At 36.5% G+C, this 25,900-nt stretch overlaps 1 protein-coding gene across 1 annotated transcript in view; it reads right to left on the bottom strand.

Annotated features, from left to right (window-relative positions):
• The window catches only part of CRYBG1 (crystallin beta-gamma domain containing 1), a 116,484-nt gene that overhangs the window by 6,176 nt on the left and 84,408 nt on the right, over window positions 1-25,900 (bottom strand). The window contains exons 6-21 of the mRNA XM_039351101.1: window positions 25,689-25,736; window positions 25,480-25,598; window positions 22,474-22,639; window positions 20,588-20,724; window positions 18,860-18,986; window positions 18,019-18,054; window positions 17,136-17,293; window positions 15,352-15,478; window positions 12,768-12,913; window positions 10,244-10,370; window positions 10,100-10,132; window positions 9,742-9,851; window positions 7,441-7,570; window positions 4,967-5,106; window positions 2,242-2,365; window positions 1,015-1,173 (exon numbers count right to left, since the gene is read on the bottom strand). Coding sequence (XP_039207035.1) covers window positions 1,015-1,173; window positions 2,242-2,365; window positions 4,967-5,106; window positions 7,441-7,570; window positions 9,742-9,851; window positions 10,100-10,132; window positions 10,244-10,370; window positions 12,768-12,913; window positions 15,352-15,478; window positions 17,136-17,293; window positions 18,019-18,054; window positions 18,860-18,986; window positions 20,588-20,724; window positions 22,474-22,639; window positions 25,480-25,598; window positions 25,689-25,736 — 1,887 coding nt within the window. The remainder of the gene's footprint in view (window positions 1-1,014; window positions 1,174-2,241; window positions 2,366-4,966; window positions 5,107-7,440; window positions 7,571-9,741; window positions 9,852-10,099; window positions 10,133-10,243; window positions 10,371-12,767; window positions 12,914-15,351; window positions 15,479-17,135; window positions 17,294-18,018; window positions 18,055-18,859; window positions 18,987-20,587; window positions 20,725-22,473; window positions 22,640-25,479; window positions 25,599-25,688; window positions 25,737-25,900) is intronic.

Genomic DNA, 25,900 nt, shown 5'->3' with positions numbered 1-25,900 from the left:
AACTGCTATGGGTCAGCAATAGCAGACGTATAGAATTTGCCTTTCTGAAAAGCTCAAAACCCTAATCAATGTAACTGAAGACAAGGCAAAATAAATAATAATCTAACAGTCTCCTCTTCCTTGTTCCTAGCTAATTCCTGAAAATACGTGCAGTGTTGTGAAAAATATGACCTTGACTCATATTTTTTTAATCAGCTTGATAGTGCTTGAAGACAAATATTCAAGAAAAGAGGGGTGAGTCTAAGATTCAACTGCTAAGTAATACAGCATAAACAAATACATTAATGAAGGGAGAAACATATAGTCCATTTTTTGGTGTTTTTAATTTTAGGAACCACCCAAGTAGAATAATATCCTATTTTACAAGAAAACAACAGACTAGTAGATTGGGCATTAGCAGCACCCAAGCATACTGAGACAGGCACCAAGGCCCTTGGGTCATGACCAAGTCTTCTGAGATAATTACTTTGGCACTGCCAAGCCCTACAGGGATCGCCTGCAAATCTCTGCCACTTTTCATTTCCTACCCTATTTGCTTACCCAGCAGGTAACACTTTTACAGGCGAACCAACCCAGCTGCTGCCAACTTAGCCTCTCCAACTGCAACTCTGCTGGATTAAGTATATCTAGAAGGAAGGGTGGTTGGCAGCAATGCCATGCCATGCAGATTGCATCTTTTAGCCTGGTAAAAGAGAGGCATCATCTGGAGGCACTGTGAGAATGGCCTAGGTCCCAATCCTGCTAAGGACTGGTTATAGCCATAATTAATAGGAAGAGGAAACTGTAACTAATGGAAACTAATGATAGAAATAGCTGAAGAATCATAAAAAGAGGCTTGTTGCTCATAGGCTGTATTTATTAAGTAAATAAACAAAAAGAGAAACAGGGTGGATTTCTTTCAATTACTTTTTTCCTGTGGGGAAGCAATACCTGTTTTCTGTTTGTCTTGTGGAAAGTCTGTCAAATATGCTGAATTGTATTCTATAGCAAGACATGTTTCATATAGAACTTTACCCTATACTTGATGAATCCATCTTGATAAACCCAGATCTGCTCTCCAGATTTATTGTCTTCCACAGCTTGTATCCTCAGAAGACTCAAGTCATCTATATTTCCATCAGCTGCCATGAACTTTCCGGTGTCTTTGTTTCTGAGTCTGAAGTACACTTGTTTCTGTAATGTAACTAGTTTTCTTTAACAATAATAAAACACCTTCAAGATTTAGCATTCCACCTTTTCTTTTAAACTAACGTTAATATTATTAAAGAAAACATAACTAAAATATATGTACACATTTGTAACTAATTTTGAATATTAATTTTACTGTACATTTTTATCTTATTTCATATTAGAAACCACATGCAGATTAACAGAATATATTCCTGAGACTTGACTGATAATATACACCAGGGGTAGTCAACCTTGGCTCTTTTATGACTCGTGGATTTCAACTCCCAGAATTCCTGAGCCAGCTGTGCTGGCTCAGGAATTCTGGGAGTTGAAGTCCACGAGTCATAAAAGAGCCAAGGTTGACTACCCCTGATATACACATTGAAAATATGATCTTTCCCACATAGGAAATTGATGTCTAAATAACTTTTATGAAGAAGACTTTCATGTTAAGTATTTAGGTTTTCCGTAAGGAAGTAAAATGAAAACTATTAAATAGTTGAGACATTTTAAGCAAATAATCATACCTATTAATATTTTTTGGAGCAAGAGAAGAACATGGCAATATGTTTAAAATGTACTACCCAAAATTGGAAAACTGAACTAAATCCTAATTTCCAAATTTTAAAAAAATTCACTGAGAACAAGAAATGTGTGATTTCAGCATTCAGTATCAATAATAAAAGATATTTCTAAAACCTTAAAATGAGAAGTGGAATAATATTTATTGGTGTGAAATACTGAATAGATTCACTAGTGATTTTATTCAGTGTTACATGTGAAAGGCAATATGCTTACTTTTTGATTCAGAGATGTAATTTTGAACAAAACTGGATGGTAGAATGAAAACCACCATTTAAAAATTCCAAAGACCACAGATCTTTCTGCAGCTCATCATATTCATAGAAGATAAAAATCGCATGATTTTTATCATATGATTCAAACGGTACTCAGTTGGAATATTAAGACAAAGAAACAATGCTGGAAGAGAAGTTGAATAATGATAGAACGATAAAAAAAACTTCATAACAACCTTTGATATCAAAAAATGGGCTGTAGTAACTCTCTTACCTGCAGTAAAGGTCGTAGAGAACCAATTTTGTGGTAGCCACTTGTCTCTTTCCAGTTTGATATTTTTTTAGGCGTTAGTAAAATTTGACGGCCTTTATAATTATGATGTTCATAAATAATCCATCTGAAAAAAATCTCTAGTAATTATATCTGTAAAATCATGCTTTTGCTAAAATATCCCTTTTTAAAAAGTTCGTAATAGCATGAAGCTTTATACAGCTCATCCCCAAGTTATGAGCGTTCACTTAACGCTCATTCGAAGTTATGTGATGAGCGCCCCCTAGTGTTTATGAATAAGTCCCAAAAATTACAAATATTGCAGCACCACGGCAGTCATTTGCCCTTACAAGTGACTTCAGTGGCTTTGCAACATTTACCCTATTCCCCCCCACTCCTCACAACTGCTTCCCCCTCCCTTCCTGCCATGCCGGACTCACTTACCTTGCAAAAATTCTTTTTGCTGCGGTTTCTTTCCCGTTGAGGGAGAGGAAGTCAGCTTGGAAATGTTTTTTGTGCTGAGAATGGAAATTTCTGGAGTCTGTGATCTCCGTGTGAAGTTGCGCCAAATCACGGACCTCAGAAAATTTCATTCTCTATGCGAAAGGTGCCTGTCTCCTTCTCCTGCCCCCAACTCCTTTCTGCCTGACAGCAAGCCTGAAGCCTTCAACTGAGGGAGAAGGCCAGGTCTCTCACACCTGCGTCTAGCCTGTGGAGCTCGCTGCGCTGGGGGAGAAAGTGACTCTGTTGTCCCCAGAGCCTCAGAGGCCTCTGTTAAGCGGCCTGGAAAGGAGAATAGGGGAGGCTTCTGCTTGGCTCCGGAGGCTGGATCCAGCCCTTGAAGGACTGCTCCAAGCTATTGCCACCCAAAAAGGAGTTCCGGAGGTTGGATCCAAGCCTCGAAGGGGTCTTCCAAGCTGTTTGCGCCAGGAATGGAAGTGGGGGGGGGCTTCTGAATGCCTCTGGAGGTTGGATCCAGCCCTTGGAGGGTTCTTACAAGCTGTTTGCGCCAGGAATGGAGGTTGGGGGGGGGCTTCTGAGTGCCTCTGGAGGTTGGATCCAGCCCTCGGAGAACTGCTCCAAGCTGTTTGTGCCCAGAAAGGAGCTTCTGGAGGTTGGATCCAACCTCTGGAGGCATGCAGAAGCCCTCTCCCCCAACCTCCGTTCCTGGCGCAAATGGCTAGTAAGAACCCTCCGAGGCCTGGATCCAACCTCTGGAGGCATCCTGAAGCCCCGCCGATCTCTGTTCCAGGGGTGTTAGCCGCATGGCTCCTGAGTTGGGGGGAGGCACCAAACAGCGTGAGAATTCAGGCACCCATTCTCTGCGAAAGAGGATCAGTGCCTGAACTCACACGATATTATGGCACCCAGGGGCTTCCATCTACTCTCCTGTCCCTCAAAAGCAGGACTCGTGGCAGACAGGACAGATCTTTTCAAGGTAAGTGAGTCCGGTGTGGCAAGAAGGGAGGGAGAAGCACGAGGTATCTTAGTGGGTCGGGGAGGCCTGGGGAGCCTGTTCCATCACTAGGCCCCCAATGGCCTTCCCCACCCTCAGATACCTCATGTACACTTAATGAGCCGTGTACGTCTTAACGAGCAGGGAGTGATCTCATTCGAGATACAAGATTCATTCTATGAGTTTCCGAGTTACGAGTGGAATGTGCAGGCTCCATTACACTCGTAACTCGAGGACTACCTGTAGTTATCTATTACAGGTATATTTTAGAATCAATTTCAAGTATATCATTATACTTGTCAGTATATTTCCCATGTCCTTCTATAAGAGATCTTCCAAAGTCTGTTTTATGTCTATTTTATATTCAATAATGATTTCACATGTTTGAATCTAACAAAGCCATTTCACATGTTTAAATCTGATAATGCCACAATGTTTAATAGGCTCTTAGAAAACAAGGTGATGTCATCAAGAAATAGGAGCCTCTCTTTGTTTAGCCCTCCCTCATTTGTAGAATAATATAGTTTTATACTGATTCATTGTATTAATTTCCAGAGGATCTGTAGGAGTACATATTAACACCTAAATAACTATTACATCTGAATTCTTGAAGCATGGTTTAAGGTTAAGATTTGAGATTGGCTTAAAAATCAATGCATTTATTAAGAACGAGCTAAATCCAATGATGGGTGAGCAGATTTTTCCTCCTGCAATCTCTGATTCCCCAAATTAGTTATGTAGACTTCCAGAAGCTGCTAGAATAGATTTTGAGAATGCATACAAAAGTCTATTGACCTTTTTCTGTTCTATTAATTCAAGGAGTTTTAATGGTGATGTTTCTACCTTAAGGAAGCAAGATGGAGATACTTTTCTTCATTCGAATATACAACTAAACTATGTTTAACTTTTTTTTAAAATGGCATAACCTGCATGGTGGAGAGTGGAACATAATATCCACCTCTAGCAAATCTGTGACAAAAATCTTATCAATTGTGTGAAATTAAGTATTATTTTTCTGGCATATTATATTAAAAATACCAACATGATTTTGCTATTTTCTGTAATATAAACATCTAAGAAAAAAATTGTTTGGCTTAGTTCCCTGGGTAAATCTGAAACCAGTAATTGTCAATTGTCTGTGCCTAGGTTGACAAAAAGACAAGTATATATGCTTTCATATAGATACTGGAATGATATATTAAAGCAAGCGTTATAGGAAATCGTATTTAAATTCTACAAATAATAAATGTTCAAGTTAAAACTGTAACTTACATGCCACCCTGGACTTCTACTGAAGCAATATGAGGATTGTAGCCAAGAAATTCGAAATTTACTATTTCTGTAATGAATTCAAATTTCTTTCCTCTGAAGTTTTCTTTTTCAAAAAGGGTTATAACTGGCTCAGAAAGTTCCTGTTGTTTAAAAAAGGGAGGTCTTAAGCTATTGTTTTGACAGCAGGGAATTATAGTGTTAATATTCTAGATATAAAAAATGATATAAACATGAAACACTGTGGGCGATTTTTCTTCCCAAACTGAAAAAAAAATACATTTTGAATAGAATAAACACGTTATATCTTTTCCCACTTCATCTATTGGGAATTGTTCAGTCCCGAGGAATAAATCGACATCTTCAAAGTTTTATGTTCTCCTAAATAATTTATTTAAGTAAAATATCTATCTTTTCAAATAATTCCACCATATAAAACTGTCTAGATGGCAAAGTCTAGAATAAAGGACTTTACTCATTGAAAAGTTATTCCAGGTGTGGGAGGAAAACAAGGAGGAGAAGCAAAGTGATTATCTACAACCACACCTTTCATTCTTGGCTGACATTTTCATGATTCAGCAATAGCTGAGTTTCCAGAATTCCCTTGCAAACTGTCGGCATCTGGAATATTTACAGTTCTTTATTGCTAGTACCACAATGTTAGAATTCCAAAAGACTTGCTTTCTCTGAGGAAGAATTACTAATAAAACCATATAATTTTCCAAACAAAGACTTCCAGCCTTCTATGAATCAGTGCTCTTCAGATTTCTCGGACTTGGTGATTCTTAGTGGACTTTACTGATTCACTGAAAGTTCATTTGCAAGGAGCTAGTTTTATGCATTATATAATTGACTTTCTGCAGCAAGTATCTGTCATCCTGAACCATGTAAAATAGACTTCTTTTTTCATTTTGTTAATTTACATCAAGTGTACAAATAGTTTTATTCTGTTTAATAATCAGATAAAAAGTGGAATACATAACCTTACTTTATCTACACTTCCATTTAATTCTACAATAAATACCCGATGCATTGTTGTGTGAAAAAATAATTTTATATCCTGAATCATTTAGCAAAAAAAAAAGTGTACCCTTTAGTACAAGTTCAAGTTACCCTAATGTTAAAAGTAACATTTGCTTTGCAGTGGAGATTATTCTGTTCAAAAGGGTACAACCTTTTTTCAAATTCAAAACAGATTTGTTTGGATTCTTCAGGGACAAATTAATATACTCTTCAAGTAGGATTATCTATTCAGCTACTTAAGCTTTCATTTAAGAAAAACTGAGGGGCGTAAACATGTTGAAATTCCAGCCCATGTTTATCATCGCAGTTAATACCCACACAATTATCTTTTTCTCCCTATTTTGTAAAACCTCTTTGTTTTTCTTTCCGGTATTATTTCAGCCAATTAGTAACATACTGCAACCAAGAAAACATTATGGCATTGTGGAGTCCAACTTAGTGATGTCTTCTCATGTTGTGCTACATAATGAACGCAGTCGTGTCAAGTATGCTGCAACATCCAGGGAAATCTTTTGCTCTAGTTTTATCTCATACACATACATCCCAGGAAGGCGTAGATCAGGGGTCTTCAAACTTGGCCCTTTTATGACTTGTGGACTTCAATTCCCAGAATTCCTCAGCCAGGCACGCTGGCTGAGGAATTTTGGGAGTTAAAGTCCACAAGTCATAAAAGGGCCAAGTTTGAAGATCCTTGGCATAGATATAGCTATAGGCATATGATGCCTCTAGCCTGATAATATAAAGATGGAAGTTTGGTTTCTATTTCTGTACTCAAAGATGACTTAGCAGAAAAGAACTTTCTCCTCTTCTCTATTGAACTCATTGCATATTTTCACTTGAAGCTGCTTTGCTTTTAATTCAACTCCAGTACTAGAAACTGAGTGGTCTAGAGCAGGGGTCTTCAAACTTGGACCTTTTATGACTTACGGACTTCAACTCCCAGAATTTCTCAGCCAGCATGCCTGGCTGAGGAATTCTAGGAGTTGAAGTCCACATGTCATAAAAGGGCCAAGTTTGAAGACCCCTGCTCCAGAGTGAAAAATACTTCAAGCCACTGAGACAGGTGAGATACATTTTTGTTTTACATTTCTATTTTTGTTTTTGTACTATTTACAAGCCACATCATCCTAAAAGATTCTGGGGGGCATATATTAAAAAACAGATCACATTTTAGTTGCAAAGTCAACTCTGAAAAAGAAGACTGGGTTATCAAAGAATTAACTATTATTTTTTAAAATTGTGTTGACTAATGGAGTTATAGAATAATAACTTTCTAAACAAATTAACAATCTGTAAATACTTAAAAGTATGCAGAATAAAATATGTTATTACTTAGGATTATAACTCACATGCTCTCACTGCTGTGCCTCACATACTGTAAATCATTGACATATATTTTGAACCCTCACCCTTTTCTAACCTACTTGGCTATAAAACTCCTTTTTATAACTTACAATATTTATAACTTGTAAAGACTTCAAGCATGTTTGGGGTAGGCAACCCATTGCAGACAGATCAGGATAGGCTCCTTCTTCTAACACATACTGATTCCCAGAATAATTTTCTTTATCGTATGCGATCCAACTACAAGAAAAAATGTAAGAACATAAGATAGATTTTTAATAATTTCAAGATTGAAAACTTGCTGACAAGAGTGCTGGGCCAAATGCAGCAACTATTTAGTATTTCTATTCATTATTTCTATTCTATTATTTCTTTGGTGAAGACGAGGGGCAGAAATCAGAGTTTTAAGAACAGCAATATGAAATGGTACAATTTACAAAATCGTCAGCCGTTTCCCTTTTTGTACTTAATTAAAAGAGAATCCAGAAACACTTTCTAAAATGTAAAAGAAATAATTCAAACAGATAACGTCAGAGCAGGGCAAATGCTTTGGATCTGATGAAAGAAATATAGTCAGGAGCACCCTTAAAATAGCTGCCGTCTTAGAATCTTTAGGAAAGAAGATGGTTTAAGTGTTACTGACAAGTCCTCTGAATCACATTTCTCCCTTCAAATGCAAGGCACTAGTAAGTCTTATTTATTTCTATGGGAAACAGTGTTGATTAAAACATCTTTCAATGTGTTTTTCGACTCATCCCTCTGTCATTCATCTTAGGTATATTTTAACATTAAAAACAAAAAAATACAGGAAACTCAATATAGTTGTGGTTGCCCATAAACACCCCGTGATTTGGAGTGGTTTCCTGCATCAGCATAAAAGTATGTATCCATCCAGCCCGGCCTAGATAACTTCCCTTTATGCCTCTTTCAAAAATGTGCTTCCATAATAGCTTGTTGACTAGAACAGAGCTTTTCAACCTTTTCACCAACTGTACCACTTTTACGATATGACAATATTTGAGTACCACCTAACAAGGTGTCAAAACTTGATGACCAACCCCCCCCAAAAAACCTTGTTCAAAGTTGCAATTGCACTTACATGATTTATGACCATTTTTCACACTTATGACCATTGCAGCATGCCCAGGGTCATGTGATTTATATTTGGATGCTTGGCAACTGATTCATATTTATGATGGTCAGTGTCCCAGGGTCATGTGATCACCTTTTGCAACCTTTTGACAAGCAAAGTCAATGGCAGGGCTGCTGGTGGCCAAGTGCTAAGGCGGGATTTCCTTCCCTCCCTCCCTCCCTCCCTGCCTCCCTCTTTCTCATTCCCATCTCCTTCTGAAGGAAAAATTTGACCCCCCCCATTTTCTCTCTTCCATATATTCATCAAACAAGGAAAAACCTCTAGAGACAGAAAAGAGAAGCCATTGAGGGAACTAGCTTAAAAAGGTACATTCTCCTTTAAGGATTACCTACTGGCTAGAAAGGAAAGTTAAGGAGCACAGCCTGCACTTAAGGAAGAAAAAAAAATGTAAATAAATACTGGCTGCAGGCTAAGGCAGTTTCCCCAAATGGCTCCATTCATAAGTAAAGGAATACTACAGGCAAAATCCATTCAGAAGAAAAATACTTCAAAATCCCTTGCAGCAAAACTTACAGCTAACAACAGCAGAGCAATAGAAGCTAACACCAGACATCAGCCAAATAGAAATTGCCAAAGACTCCTTAAGAACACAAAGCCCACATTGCACAAATCCCAGAACTTCAAAGTCACAAAAGCTGCCTTTTTTCATTCCTCTTGGAGGGCGACCTCTCCCCCGCTGCATTTCTTGCCTGTTGCTGCTGCCAGCACAGGTGGTTGCCACAGCAGTTGTAAATCAGCTCATGGCCAGCTGGCTTGATCTCCTCTCCTCTCCCCCCACCCTCCTTTTTCTTCTTTCCTTTTGGTGCAGATAGAGCTGACTCTGCCTCCTCCCAAGGCTGCTGCTTTATTTCTCTCTCCCTCTCCCGCCCAAACTGCTTCCTTTTATAGCAGGGGTGTCAAACTGCCACCCCACGGGCCAGACATGTCACGTAGAAGCTGCACCCACCCCATTGCCGGCAATGGCAAAACAGTGCCGATATGTTGTGCGACGTCACATGACGTCGTGAGTTTGACATGTCTGTTTTATAGCCTCTCCTGTCTTCACCCTTCCCTCTTCCTTTCTCTTCCAGGTGAGCCAGAAGTGAGCCTGGGGCCTTTGCCTTGCCCCAGCCACTCTGCAGCTCCAGAGGACTCTCTCATGGGAAATCCTTTCCTATGCTGGCTCGTTCCCTCCCCCACTACACTTGGCTGGGCAAGGCTGCATACCACCGGTTGAAAAGCCCTGGACTAGAGCACTTCAAAGTAACTTTTCACTCACCTGCCAGATAATACCTTTGAAGATTTAGCAGGAAATTCCACAATTTGAGAAACATCTTTCTCAAGTATTTGACTGCTGCCTTGGAACTCTGGTTCTGAAAATAACTGGACCTTTAAAGGTAACACAGATCATATAGATTAACAATACATCCAGACATAATCCATCTTCTCTCTCTTGATTCAGATATGGTCTTTTTTTTTTTTTTTTTGCTGTTCCTTCCTGGATTATGTTTATACTCTGCAAACTATTCTATCAGCAACTCTCCCCATATCCCAATTCTTCACTTTTTTAAAGTCGCTATACTTCTGACTTGGCTTCCATTCCATATTGCCTGTGCAAAATATTTGGTTATTTTTACCTTAAATTTTCCCACATGATCATTGATGATATCCTAAAAAATATAGAGAACAAAGAATAAGAAAATGACACCAGAAAAAAATTATGAATGAGGAGATACATTTTAAAAACTTGTATGTTTTTCTAAAAAGAGGAATCTTCTTACCAAAAGTATGGGTTGAACTGAAGATATCTTATTATTCTTTGCCCCCCAAGCTTCATAGCTGGGGTACATTCCTTTATCAAGAATATATTGTTCTCCTGTAAAGTCAGGGTTTTCATAAGCCACCCACCTGAAAAAATGTCAATTATATTATACTAGGATTTTAATGGAACTTTACATTTATATTTATGTATATATATATATATATAGATATATATATAGTCAATAAAAGAACAGAATAACATAGTTGTATACATAGATTTTTTTTAAAGGAGCATGATTTGCCTCTGTACATAATTTTCTTCAGTCCACGTAACAAATAATTCCATTTTTTAAAAGAAGGACTCAATGTCTATTTCCATGCAGAATTTGTAGGAAACTGCTCTGTTCAGACTCTGCTACTATTCCTATTCATTAATGCATAATTGAAAACATTAATATGGTTTTATACTGAGAGTCTAAATAAAGAATAATTTCTTCACTCTGCAGTAAGAAATCATGAAAATGCATTGCATGATTTGTGCCAACTATAATTTACCTCCTTTTTAGTTTTACATATTATTCCCTTAATTTGTGCTTTCTCAACAAGAACAAGCACAGTACTGTATCCTGCTTGTGGAGCTGCTATTGCAGGAAAAAACATTTTGAGTGTCCCTTAAACTATTTAAATAGTAGGTATGGTTTTAAATGAAAAGACATACTCAGGGTCTCCCAGTGAAGTTGGTTTGCAAAGAGAAAGCCAAATATCACCATCTTGCCAGACAGGGCGTAGTTTGTTAAGTAAAATAATACGGCTTGTTTGCTAATTTTAATTATGACCCACTTTACGTCCTGATAAATTTCAAATGAGTTTTTTTTCTCTACTTAAATTTCATGGTTTGTATATAGTTAAGAGAAAGCAAACATGAAGAAACTAGAATAGCACTTTCTTCAAATTATAGTTGACCTGATCCCTTCTTTATGCTTCAGTTTCTGTTCATACCTAAAAGGACAGAGGCATCTTTGATTTTAGAATGATCTATTTGTTGTTTAAATTACAGTATTTTGATGGAATTTGAGAAGCTGGGTTTTTTTTTTTAAATCATAGAGAGCTGCCCAAAGTGAGTTCCACTGAAGTCAGTAATAATTCTATGATCAAATGGTGCGCAGTATAAACCTTTAAAGGAAAAATTGGGGGAAAACCAGAAAATTCAGAGTTGGGATATATTCCATAGGAACACCACAAAAATAGATGTCATTGACGAATACAAGTTCTTCTCTTGCTTTGATTTCATTCATGGGAACTCAGTGTAGTGTAGAAGACTAATCTGAGTAGGATTAGGATCCTGTGTTAATCACCACTCCTGAATCAGGACAAGGACATTTGTTTATGTTGTCAGGCACTTCATCTTGAAAGTGCTTTGACAGAGTTGCCAAACTATGACAAATGTATTCCTGGAGGGAATTAAATATTTATGTAAAGTGGCAGAATAGTACAGCACATCTTTTGTCTCTGAAAGGAAGAAAGCAGTAAGTAGGTTTGTAACCTATTACGCTTATATAATTGCAAAAATGTACTTTACATGACAAATTTCAGAGCACTGCAAGTTTTTACTTAGGGGCCATGGATCACCAACATATTAATCAAACAGTCTTAAAAAAAACCTTGGAACACTTAACTGATTTTAAATTGAATATGAGTCAACAATGTGATCTGGCTGTAAAAAAAAGGCAAACTAGTTTTAGTCTGTGTTAGCAGTTATATAATTTTCAAATTATGGAAATGGATAAATCCAGACTCTTCTCCATAGTTGAGATATTGCCTCCATTTATGTGCTGAATTCTGGGCACCATGTTTTAAAAGGATTCAAAAAATTAAACAAATTCAAAGAAGGGTAATTGAAATTATCATGGGACTAGAAACAAGTTCACTAAAGAGAGATTAAGGAAGGTGGGCATATTTAGTTTTGAGAAAAATGCCTGAGAACGGAATAATTGTACTTCAAATAATTGAAAGAATGTTATATAGAACTTATTTTCTCTTGCTCCAAAGTACAAGAACTCTGCTCCAGAAGAAATAATGGGTTTAAGTTACAGGGAAACAGATTCAAAGAGAAGGTTAGAAAAAAAAAAGAACTAAGAACAGTTCACCAGTGTTACAAACATCCGATGGACAGAGATATAGTGGACTTCCCTTCACTGGATTTATTCAAGTGGAGGCTGAAGAACCATCTATTTAAGATGCTTTAATTTAGATTTCTTTACTGATCAGAGAGGTAAACTCAGTTGTTTTTATGACCTCTTTCAACTCTGTGAGCCTATGGTTCTAGTTTAATCTGCTATCATCTTCCTAATAACATTTAAAATTCACCCAAGAAACTGCACAATTTTTTTTTAAAAAAAACCCTGTTTCATAAGCTTTTTTCTTTGGCATTTTAATATGAAGAGTTTTTACTCAAAATGCTAATGAATATAATGTCTGATGCCCTTGTATTTATTCTCCTATGCCAACATTCACCATTACATTTAAAATGATCATCTTACTTACACTCCACTAATCACATTTACGGATTGTGTCCTTAATCCATAGCCAGTATCCTTCAAATTTGAAATAATCCCTAATACATTTATACTGGAACCTTTAGTCCCAAAGTCTTTTTCAGTGTACATTATCATGTGAGGATGCATCAGATCCTGAAGAGAGAAAAACCAAAAGAAGATAAACAGAGAAACAAAGAAAAAATTGGCTATTTATCATATAAAAACAATTCCCACTTGATCATATTATTGTTGCCTGATATATACTATAGATGTGGTAGGAAGACTAGGACAGTGTAAAGAGGAAACCAACAGTAAGAAGAAAATTGGAGGATTTAAAAAAACACAGAAAGAACGCCCTAGCACTCTCTTAGAAACTGCCTTCACTCTTTACAGATATTAGAAATATCTGGTTTGGGGGTATTTAGCAGATTAATTGTTCAATCAAAAGAAATCCTCTAAAGGAGGAGATTAACCCTTAAACAGCCTTCAGCTAACTCAGTGCCTTCTGGATACACTGGAACATCAATGCCCAAAACTCTTAGTTAGCAGGCCCAATAGCCAACATATCTAGAGAGCAGCAAGTTGCAAACAAGTACACTCAATTGCTAATGGCACATTTCCTTTGATGCTCCAAATCTGTGAGGACAAAGTTGCCTTGTAGTCAAAAGAATCACAGTGAAAGAGCAACAAGAGCCAACCTCATAGGAAAAACTAATTTCAATGACATGAGCAAATGCTGCCTTAGCACTTTCAGTGCTGTAGGTAATCTGGATGCTGACTAAAACACGCATCCGAGCACAGATTCTTTGCTACAGGCATTTCTCTCCTCAGCCTTTTAATGCAGGAAGTGCATTAAACTTGCAAACCCTCCCCTTCTTTTCTATACCAGTTGGTGACACCACATAATTACATTGGAATTGTTGTCCTGGCTCTCAACAGTTTGCTGATGGATCCATTAATGGAAATAAATACAAAGAAATGGGAGAAAGTTCCACTTCCCTATTTAGGAACAAGGAAAAAAAAAACCCTCTGTTTGATTCTGGTGTGGGGATATGCTTTCATGCCTCAAGAAGAAGGAACACGGCTGTTCCTTCCATGTTTTTCAGACTTCAGATTAGCCTCAGGTTCTGACTGATTTTCACCTCTGCCAGTGATGACGAACCTTTTAGAGACTGAGTGCCCAAACTGCAACCCAAAACCCACTTATGCATTATTGGGTGCCGGGTGGGTGTGGCCAATTGGGGGTGTGTAGCCCATTGGGTGGGCGTGGCTGTGGTGGTAACGGCAGACTTTTAGTCCCACTTGGGTGGGACTAAAAAGTTCAATCAATCAATTCCAACTTTGCAAGATCTTTTTTTTCCTGCGAGAAGTTGAAATTGACTGATTGATTGAACCTTTTTTTTTTTTTTTGCAGCAGAGGCCTAAAGCGAAAAGGTTTTATAAAACCCAGCTGAAGGCCTAGGATGGGGGCGACAGCGCGCATGCCCACAGAGAGGGCTCTGAGTGCCGCCTCTGGCACCCATGCCATAGGTTCGCCACCACTGACCTATGCTGTTTTAGCAATCTTGTTTCTCTGTTTTCAGAGAATGCAGAAAGCTTAAATTGCTATCATTATCCCTTCTGCTATACATGATAAATACATAGTTGTTCCTTGCACGTCAATCTGTACAGCCTGGGATTTCATCAGAATCATACACAGCAAAGCGACAGTTCCCAGATAAGCAGGCAATGGAACAAATCCTTCAGAAACCTAGAATGCCACAGGGATGAGGCTCAGGAAGATACACATTAAGTAATATGTTGGACTACAGTTCACATCATGCCAGCAACCAAGACTTCTGGTAATGGTATCTGGGGAGTTGGAAGCTGCAGCCTAATGGAACAGGAGGGAAACAGGCAGGAAAGCATGCAGTATTGCTTTTCAGGTTTATACCTCAGTTTCAAATACAGATAGTCCTTGATTTATAACAGTTCATTAGTGACCATTTGATGTTACAACGGCACTGACCTATGACCGTTTTTCACCCTTATCACCATTTCAGCATCTCCGTGGTCAGGTGATCCAAATTCAGGGGCTTAGCAACTGACTCATATTTATGACGGTTGCAGTGTCCTGGGGTCATGTGATCCCCTTTTGCGACCTTCTGACAAGCAAAGTCAATGGGGAAGCCAGATTCACTGAACAACCGTGTTACTAACTTAACACCTGCAGTGATTTCACTTAACAACGGTGATAACAAAAGTGGTAAAATGGAACAACACTCACTTAAAAAAATGTCTCGCTTAGCCCCAGAATTATTGGGCTCAATTACAGTCACACAGTCAAGGACTACCTGTACACATTTTCATCCCCAACTGAACATGCAGTTTCAGATAAATGAATCATCCAACCGGTTCATGATCCAGCAAATGACTCACTCTTTCGCACACATACTTTTCTCCAACTTATCTTTACTGAACTGGGCAAAGAAGCGTAAGTGTAATGTGAAGGAAGAATGTAAGGAAGGAAAAAAAACCTGTTCTGCAAACAATGAAAAGGGTACATTGAACTCCTTTAGGTCTATGCCAAGATTATACATTCTTAAACTTACCCCTAGAACAGGCCGTAGTGATTGCAACTGTTCATCATAACCACCCCAGTCCGTCCATTCCCGGTATTCGCCTTCTTCCAGTAAATACTGGTGCCCTTCAAACTCTGGCTTCTCATAAGCAACCCAGCTACAAATAGTGAACAAAAATGGAAAACTCAAAAATAAGCATGATTGTTAAAATGTCATCTTAAAAGGACCAAAAATGGAGAGCATGAAATAAACTTACTAACATTTTAAATTAAATATAAGGAGACCCAGCATTTCAAGGTAAAATTTTAACTCTGGTTAGATTACCATCTGTAACGAACAGTATTATACTGTCCAGCTTTATTCAATTTTAGCTAAATTTTAAATCAGGCTGGTAGGAAAAAATAATAATAGATTCATATAGCTTCAAAAAAATAAATTGCTTTCGTTTTTATATTAGCATTATCTATTGTCTGGCATTTATGTTTACTTAATAGTGATGATAGTTCAGTCATTTCATTTGAACGTATTTTGAATACACCCAGGCCTGCACTATTTGCCATCATATTAACACAAGTTTCAAAAACTGCTCTCGGATAAATAAATAAATAATGAAAACATGAATGGTTTTTACTATTATAAATGCTTTACTGACTTGTTCAGAAGGTCAAAATACTTATCTGTATTTTAACTTCTTTAGATGTTATGGTATGTCCTATGCTACTGTTTCCACAACACTTATGAATAAAATCACAGGGGCTTTAAAATGTTGTTTTCTTAAGCTGCATTTTAGGATCTAGTTTCTAATTCCAGAAAGTCATGGAGTGATAAAGTTTCAACTTCCCAAACAGTCCTGCATTTTAGGATTCTTAAAGGGTTTTAAAGATTTTTCTAAATCTCTTCTAAATACTTATTATGCCTTTAATGTGATACAAATATTTTAATGCTGGCTCACTAATTTCTGGATTAGATCCAATCAGCTATATTATTTGCGATATAACCAGCTTAAATCCCATTAAATCAGTGGGCCTACCTTAAATATCATTTAATCTGGATCCAACTGTATATGTATCCACTGTTCCTGAATGACACAGATGGCATGCCTTTCTTTTGGGTTATATTCTGATGCTGTAGATTCTGATTTAATTATATTCTTTCATAAACCTACATGCTGTGAACAGGGTCCATCTATCATCTTCCTAAATCATATATTTGTAAGATTTATATCCCACCTCATGTACAGGTAGGCCTCAACTTACAACCATTCATTTAGTGACTGTTCCAAGTTTAAAAACACTGAAAAAAGTAACTTATGACCTTTTTTCAGACTTAACAACCATTGCAGCATCCCCATGGTCATGTGATCAAAACTCAGACGTTTGGCAACTGACTCATATTTATAACGGTTGCAGTGTCCCAGAGTCAAGCGATCGTATTTTGCGGCCTTCTGACAAGCAAAGGGAAGCCAGTTTCACTTAACAACCATGTTACTAACTTAAAAGCTGCGGTGATTCACTTAACAACTGTAGCAAAAAAGGTCATAAAATGGGGCAAAACTCACTTAACAAATGTCTCACTTAGCAACAGAAATTTTGGGCTCAATTGTGGTCGTAAGTTGAAGACTACCTGTACACAGCACTCAGTCCTCCATTTTTTTTTTCTACTAATAATAATTATCTGTGAGTTTTTGTGTCTTGAAGGTCCTACTCCAACACCTTAACCACAACATCACATTCAAACTCAATGCTTTTTCTCAGCTTGTACATTCCAGGGGATGTAAAATGAGATGTTATCATTCCCCCCCCCCTTAGACCTACATTCCTCCCTTCACTTTTATGGATCCTATTGATGTAAGCAGCTCATTTTCCAGCTCTTCAGATTCTTCAGTACTGTTTCCTTCCATGGCAAGAGCTGTTAATTCTGAATCCAATTCTATATGTTTTCCTTCAAAGAATGGCTTTTCATAAACAATTACCTTAAGCAAAGTAGAGGTAAAGCTTATGGTTAGACATTTGCTTTCTTATGAAACTTCAAAATGTTTTCATATACATTAGGGCAGAATTCCTCGGAAAAACCTTGTATGCAGCAGCCAACATTATTATTTCAGATTCAGAACAGATATCAAAAAGACAAAAGCATTATATATAAGACATTATGTTTGTTCATAACTAATATAACATTTAAATCTGCAACATCTCACCCATAGCTCTTCTCTTCAGTCACCAAAAGCTAATATATGATTTACCAATGAAGTCAGAGGTCTGAAACCAGCTTCCACCAGAGAAATATATTTCTTTTTCTTTTACACTTACACCTTCACATCTTTTCAGGTGAACAAAGATGCTAATACTGCACTTAAAGGTACAGATTGGAGGCATTATCTAAGTCAGTATTTCTCAATCTCACTAACTTTCAGATGTGTGGACTTAACTCCCAGAATTCCCCCAGACAAACATGATGACAGGGGAATTGAAGTCCATACATTTGAAAGTTGTTGAGATTGAGAAACATTGATCTAAGGGTATCTTAGAAAGCATAATTTGTCAGGATATAAATAAATAACATAGATAATCAGTGGCATGAATGATTAGTAAATGAATAGAAACTCTTCTGGAAAAAGTGATTACCACAACTTCATTATAGTTTAAATATAAATGACCCACATTCAATAAACAATACATTTGTATATAACTATTTTACCTTTCGGCTTTTAGGATATTCAACCTTGCGTCCACCCTACAAAAATTGATGGGAAAATATTACTGGAATGTTACATAATTCAGATTGTTTTAAGTTAGCAGAACAATTCAAGTACCATGCATTTTCCAATGTGTCTGTAGAAAATCTATTGATAACACTGATCCAATAGTTAAATTTCAATTACACACATGTATATTTACTACATTTAACAGTGAGACCTCAAATAAAAGCTTAATAAAATGTCTTAGTTGCCACCTCCCAATGAAAAAAATATTTCTGATCCAATTATATTTTTACAAAATTCAAAATTTCAAAAACTATATTTATTTTGAACTTGAAAAATAGAACAGATGATTGAATGGAGCTAAAACTATTATTTCATTGTTACAGTATTTTGTGTGTATGTGTGTGTGTATCTTATAAACAGGTAGACCTCGACTTACAATAGTTTGTTTAGTGACCGTTTGAAGTTACAACGGCACTGAAAAAAGTGACTTATGACCATTTTTCATAGTTACAACTGTTGTAGCATCCCCATGGTCACATGATCAAAATTTGGATGCTTGGCAACTGGCAAGTATTTGTGACAGTTACAGTATCCAGGGGGTCATGTGATCACCTTTTGCAACCTTCTGACGAGCAAAGTCAATGGGGAAACCAGATTCACTTAACAACCAGTTTACTAATTTAACAACTGTAGTGATTCACTTAACAAATGTGGCAAGAAAAGTTGTAAAATGGGGCAAAATTCACTTAACAAATTTCTCACTTAGCTACATAAATTATGGGCTCAATTGTGGTCATAAGCTAAGGAGTACCTGTATTGTTTTAATTATCTCACCATTTTCAAGGGCTTCAGAGACCTAATATATGCCTCTTTTTTCTCCCAGCATGACAGATCAGGATATTCTCCTGGTTCCAACATTAAAGGGATTCCCTGGTAACCAGGTTCTTCATAAAGTAGCCATCTAGAAATGAAAAATAGTATGGTGTTTATAGGAAAATTCAAAAATGTTCAGAGAATATATGATATTAAGAATGTCTCCTCTGGCTATTATCTAGATGAGAGATTGGACGGACAGAAATTCAAACATGTTTACCTACCAGTGAAACAAAGATTGTTCATTAAATTGTTTATAGCCTACATATTATCCAGCGGATCTTGTGCTATTATATAATAATAAAATCAAATCAGACAAACTTCTATTTAAATCACACAATTTAAATAAATGAAGCATTTAAAGGGTAACAGGTAGGGTCACTCTGTAAACACTAAAGTAAAAATGTGAGAGGAAAAACTAGACTTTCACTAGTAAATGTTTTTGTTATGTGATTTTACAAAACTAGTTAATAGTAAATGTTTTCAGCCCAAATAAGTGATAGCATTTAGCCAAGTTTGACTGATCTGAGAAAGCCTGGTTAACACTTGAATGGAAGGTTACCAGGAAATCTAAAGACTGTAGTCTAGACTGCAAAGTTTTTTTGTTTTTTTTAAACACACTTATGTGTTGTTGCTAAGAAAACTACAGAAACTTTTCCTGTGGTCAAGCTCATGTTGAAGGAAAGATTATATTTAGTTACAGGTTTTTAAAGTGCCAGATTGATGTCAATGAATAGCTATAATGAAATGCATATAAATACTTTGCCAAGACATGTATTGTAGCTTCATTCATATCCACACCCATCAGAAGAAGCATTCCCAATATACCCGGTAATGCTATGATTCATATTCATAATGCACTTTGGAGAATGATGAAACCCAATTTTGTTTTTTATACTGCTATCTTCAGAAGCTGACACAGGAATTAGAATCAATTATTGTATAATTAAACATTATACATTTGTCCTGTCTGAGAATTCAACAGCAAATAAACCTTTTTGTATCCCTGTCAATTTTGAAAAATATTGCTGATAAAGAACTCCTTGCATAATGAAAATGTATACAACCTAAGACTCAGTACAACAATAGACTCTCATTTTAGCTTTTTTTATTCATGTTTTAGTTTATCAGATTTATATTCTATCTTTCTTTCAATCTGGCATAAGACCTGCTGTCTATAAAGTTACTGTTGTACTTCTAAATATTTCTTCTCTACACACATTTCTCTATACAATTTTAATTTTCATATCTATACCCATACTCCTTATATTGGATTCTCAAAGATTCTAAGCAAGTTTTAATTGATCACATGTACTCAGCAACTACCCAGGATGCTAGAGCTATTTATCCAAGGCAATTCTTCATTCAGTAAAGTGCAAACTTCCGCATAGTTTTATAAACATTAATGAAAAATTATTCTTGTGCATGAAATAGCTACAACCAAGATTTCAGTCTAGATGCATTTATGCTCGTAAGAAGACCAAAGATATATTAAATAACTACCAAAATGTCTATCAGATATTGTATCACAAAATAAGCTGCCTACAGTATATGTTATATTTTGTTTTGTTATCAATGAATCATTCCTGAAATAACTATCACTTCTAAAAACAACTGTGAGCTATAAGATATGTAACAGATTCAGGGTTATCCAATAACTACAGCTAATATACATATTTACATACTTACATGCCCCAAGACACTTGGATAGAACATGTCTTCTGAGAAGAACCAAGTCGCATTTCTTCAGTATCATCAAAATATGCATTTACTAAACCTAATCCTTGTGGTTCTGTAAATAGGTCAATTCGGCAAATTCTATAATCCTGAAAATTTATAAAATTTAAATTAAGTAGGTATAGCCAAATTGCTCTTACCTTATCAATTCTAATCTCTAATAGCATCTAAAAACATCTTGCCCTGTTCACCTGTCAGCTTGACTACTGCAATGTGCTTTATATGGGGTTGCCCTTCAAGACCACCTAGAAGCTTCAGTTGATCTAGAATGCAGTGAACAAATATTGATGGGCATGCCTCTGTATGGCCCACGTGACACTCTGCTTTATAAACTGCACTGGTTGCCAGTGTGCTTCTGGATGCAATTCAAGGTGCTGGTTACTACTTATAAAGCCCTACATAGCACTGGGCCTGGTTATCTGAGGGACCACCTGTGTTCCTGGCCAGGTCAATCTGACCGGGTTGGTCTGCTCTGGGTCTATCAGCATTCCTGAAACACATCTTTTCTATAGCGACATCTATCCTCTGAAATAAGGTTCCTTCCAAGATATGAGCGGCCCCCACTTTATTTTTATTTTGAAAGGGCCTGAAGATGGGCTTCTTCACCCAAGTCTTTGGTGAGGATGATTACTGACTCTCTCTTTCTTTTCCTGGTCCATCTCTAGGTTTGTTTTCTCTGCCATTTCTGTTCTTTTGTATTGGTTTTCCGGGTCTGTGTTGTTCCTTTTTAAAAATGGAACAATTTGTAATCCACCCCAGAGTACATATTATTAATTATATGTACTTTGCAGATTTTAGAAATGAATCAAAATCAAACACATTAAATCATGTGTGTGAATGCCAATACATATGCACAAGCATATCCCCTGCTAAATTACAACACTGTGTTACCCAATCCCAAACTAATAGCATATTTCATAAATACTGATCTTACAGTGATGATAAAAGATATACATCTGCATTTCTCTGTACCTAAATGTTGGTGGAGTTTCTCTTGCTATACATATTGAAATCACTTCAAAGTGATTCAGAAAATTAATTTTTCCATAATAAGATGGTCTTTGATAGGATATAGAATCCTCCATGTGAAAATTAAAAGAATGGAATGATATAATTAGTCTATGCCATTTATCATGGCTGATAAATGTAGTCTATCTTATATCTTTCCAATTTCCCTCTTAATTCCCTATATTTATTCAACCACAAAGGGACTAAAGGGGTGTGATGGCCAACTGATTAAGATGATGGGCTTATCAGCTGCAAGGTTGGTAGTTTGAAACCAAGCACTGCATGATGGAATGAGCTTCTGTTACTTGTCCCAGCAACTGCCATCATAGCAGTTTGAAAGCATGCAAATGCAAGTAGATAAATAGGTACCACTTTGGTGGGCAAGTAACAGTGTTCCTTGTGCTTTTGGCATATAGTCATGCCGGCCATATGACCATGGAAGCATCTTTGGACAAGGCTGGCTGTTTGGCTGTGAATCAGCACTGTTCCCTAGAGTTGGATATGACTGGTAGGGGAAACCTTACATTTTTTTTTAAAGACTACTGAGGTGCCACTTAATCTTTACAGCAGAGGTAGAAGAAGCATTTAGGTATGGGTTAGTATACACTGTGGCTTTGTTTAAAATCCCATCACCTAGAACACAGAGCTGTTCACAGAGGTTTATCTGCCTTATTTCTCTTGGTTCTAGCTGAAGAATATCACACGATTACATATACACAAGATTTATGTATAATTTTTATGTATAATTTACTAGAGTAAACCTGAACCGCATTGGATAGAACTACAAATAAAATCAAATTGTGATTGTTGTAATTTCACGCCTTACTTGCCTTTACTACATGCCTGACTGAACCAATCACAATAGGCTCAGGAGCTTTGCACGTATCTTCATTATTGTCCAATGCTTCTTCCCCCCAAAGATTTGAGAATTCCAATTCTCCTTCTTCCATCGGAATAGAAACTCCTTCAAAATTTGGTTTTTCATACAGAATCCAACTATAATACAAGAAGATAAATAAAACTATTGGCATGCATCAAATACCTACTAATTCCTATTGACAACTGTTTATAATTTCGAGCAAAAAACTTAATGTGATTTTTAAAATACTAGTGCAGAATTATTATAAAAAGTAACAAAAAGGTGGTTAAAGATTGGTGCATATTTCTACTTAAATGAGGGGCTCATTCAATGATGAACTAGCAATAGCACTTATATACTGCTTGATGGTGCTTTACAGCCCACTCTAAGCGGTTTCCAGTGTCAGCATATTGCCCCCCAACAATCTGTATCTCATTTCAGCAACTTGGAAGAATGGAAGGCTGAGTCATCCTTGAGCCGGTGAGGATCGAACTCTTGGCAGTGAGCTGAATTAGCCTGCAATACTGAGTTCTAACCATTGCACCACCATAGCTCCAACTAGTGAACTTAGGTCATGCAAATCCCTTCATAGGTTCCCAATTCAATCCTAGGCTGTGCGTGTCCATTATATAATAGATATGAGAGGTACCTGGTGGGGGGAGGGGGGGAAAGACAGAAATTGTTCTATCAGTAGACAAATAGAACCCAAATATCCTTCATATATATTTCTGCTTCGTTTTTAGGACTGAAAAAGAAATCATAGTAATTTTCTATATATTCTCTATATTATGAAACTCTTTCGTCCACCCCATCTTTTCTCCACATATGTATCTAATAAACAAACTAAGATTGTGGGTGCTTTTTCTCCAAATGGACACAGTGATATGCTTAAATCTACCAAGATGTTTGTATTCCTGACATTAATGCATAGAGCATGACTCATCTACAAGAGCAGCAATAGTCTGAATGACTCTTTTATGTACGTAAAAAAATAATCAATGTACATAGTATAACTACGGTAGTACTGTGCATATGCATGACTACTAAAATAATCAAGTATTGAAACAAACTGAGAATAAATCCTCTCATATAATCCTGCTATGTAAATGTAACAATAAACCCATATAATTTACCACAAAGCAGTTGAGTGAGAAGGTGACTAAAAGTAACATCCTACTTTCTTCAGCATACGAGTATTAACTTGTTTGACATAAGGCAACAATCACTAAGAGAGAAGGTCTTGCTAGTGCTTGAGGGAGAGTGATGCCATTTTCAAGAGATCAGAATGAAGATCAAGAAGATAGGCTGGGAAATAGAAAATAGATATCCAGAAGTAATTCCAAATAAAGGCAGAAGTCAAAGCAAGCCAAACCTCAGGTGCAAGAAGTACAGAGCTTAAATCAGATTTTAATGCCATTTTTTTAAAAAAGTGAAAAATAAGCCCCTCAATTGTGTCCAAAGCCACATAGTTAGTTAGTAAATTAAAAACAAGCAAGCTATAAAAAAGAACTGAATGAAAGGATATACTATAAGAAGGCGAAAAGAAAGGTGACAGAATAATACTGCGTCTCATATATTAGATTTTATGTAAGGTCACCATATTTATTTGTAATTGCTAATTACTTTAGCAATTTAGCAGTAATCATGGACAGGAGTTTATGTCACAGAGTCCACTTGTGCAATTTGGAATTAGCATGGCAGTCTTGTGATCTCATAATGCTGGAGCTCATTAGCATTTCTTTTGCCATGGTGCATTACCACCTTACTTGTTATACTACATAAAAGGTTACAGTTCCCCCACAATGCCAGCATTTCCCTACATCTCCCAATGATGTCAATTTTAAGCCATCAATATGGAGGAACTCTGAAGAGGACTAACTCATGGGATGTGTACTAGGAGTTGAAATGTGTATTGCTCTTTTATACTCCTTTTTTATACAGAGCATAACTGAACACCTGGTCAACTGGCAAATATAAACAGTGGAATGTTTGTTTAGCTTTTGTGAATTTCACATAGAATGAATGTATCAAGCAAGATGTTTGAAAAAAGACATGTAGCATATTATCATGGCAAAACAAAGGAAAGATACTAACAATCGTTCAAAGCGATTGAAAACAATTAAGTGCTCAGTTATAGGCTGCTATGGAAATTTTTGAAATCTTCTACGAAGCTAAACTTCATGTAAGTATTTCTATACTTCTATTATGCGTTTATCATTTTACCCTATTCATCAGTTTGATAGCATCTTGTGGAAGATGGCAGATTTTAGAAATGAATTTTAAAATGAAAATGAAAAACAATTCTTGAACTCTTTTAATTCTATCCCTTTAAAAATTAAAATCTAATTCTAGATACAAACATGTCTTTCTGCTTCAAACTAAGCTCTTTTGATTTACATAAAAAATTCTTATTTCTGTGACATCCTTGAACTTCATTGGTTGCATTCTCTCTATCCTTGGCTTTACTAAGGCTTTGATAGTTGGAGCAATTCTGCCATAGAAAACAGATCATTATTTGATAAACGCAGTAAAACAAGCTCTCTCCAGGTTTCAGTTAAGAAGTCTAGGAAAAATCTTTAAGAAAGTCCAGCATTCAATAGTATTTAAAGCTAGATTTCTGGTTATTTTTTCCAAGGCAGAAACTAGTACTCATTTGACAGAAATAAGACTTTTAAAAATTATAGGCAAAGCTTTTAAAACATCAAAGAAAGAAAACAAGAATATATAAGCAAAGCTAACAATAAAGGTTCTATAAATATTAGATTATACATGTTACAGCACTTTAAAACATGTCTTAAAAACACTTCAGAGAAAACTTGTTTAGTCAAGCTTAGCTAGAAAACAGGCATGAAGCCAACCAGAAAATTTGCTGAAGAAATAAAGAAAGCCACTTTTACATAGAAAGGGAATAGGCAGCAATATGGCAGGATACACAACTCAAGGAAATAAGTAAGAGACCGGAGACCTCTGTTCTTACCATCCTCGGATGACTTTAATTAAAATCACAGGCGACAATTTCCAAGAGGTGCAATCCAACACATCATGAAAAACTTCAAAACTACTTTCGGAAGCATCTGGTTTATTGTAAATCATGATCTGTATTTTTTTAAAAGAAATTCAGTCTCATTTAATCCAACAAGAAAATTACAATAAAACACAAGCATTAATGAAGGAAAGTTGTCTTACCTTTCCAGGTCTAGGATTAATTTTATTCTGTTTTTTCCCTGAAAATGCCTATGGAAAGCAAAGGGGAATAAACTGTAAGAAATCAAGCATGAAATTGATATGTTCTATTTTCACAGCAGTCTAACCCTGAGCTCAGAGCTCCAGCCTCATAGCACCGCAGCAAATCCAAACTGCTTTGGTACACATGAGTATGGAGACACTCATGGTATGGA

Source organism: Crotalus tigris, unplaced genomic scaffold, assembly GCF_016545835.1.
Source record: "Crotalus tigris isolate CLP2741 ecotype Arizona unplaced genomic scaffold, ASM1654583v1 scf7180000018371.15429387391:27106975, whole genome shotgun sequence".
Lineage (NCBI taxonomy): Eukaryota > Metazoa > Chordata > Lepidosauria > Squamata > Viperidae > Crotalus > Crotalus tigris.
This window is presented reverse-complemented; position numbering and strand designations above follow the sequence as displayed.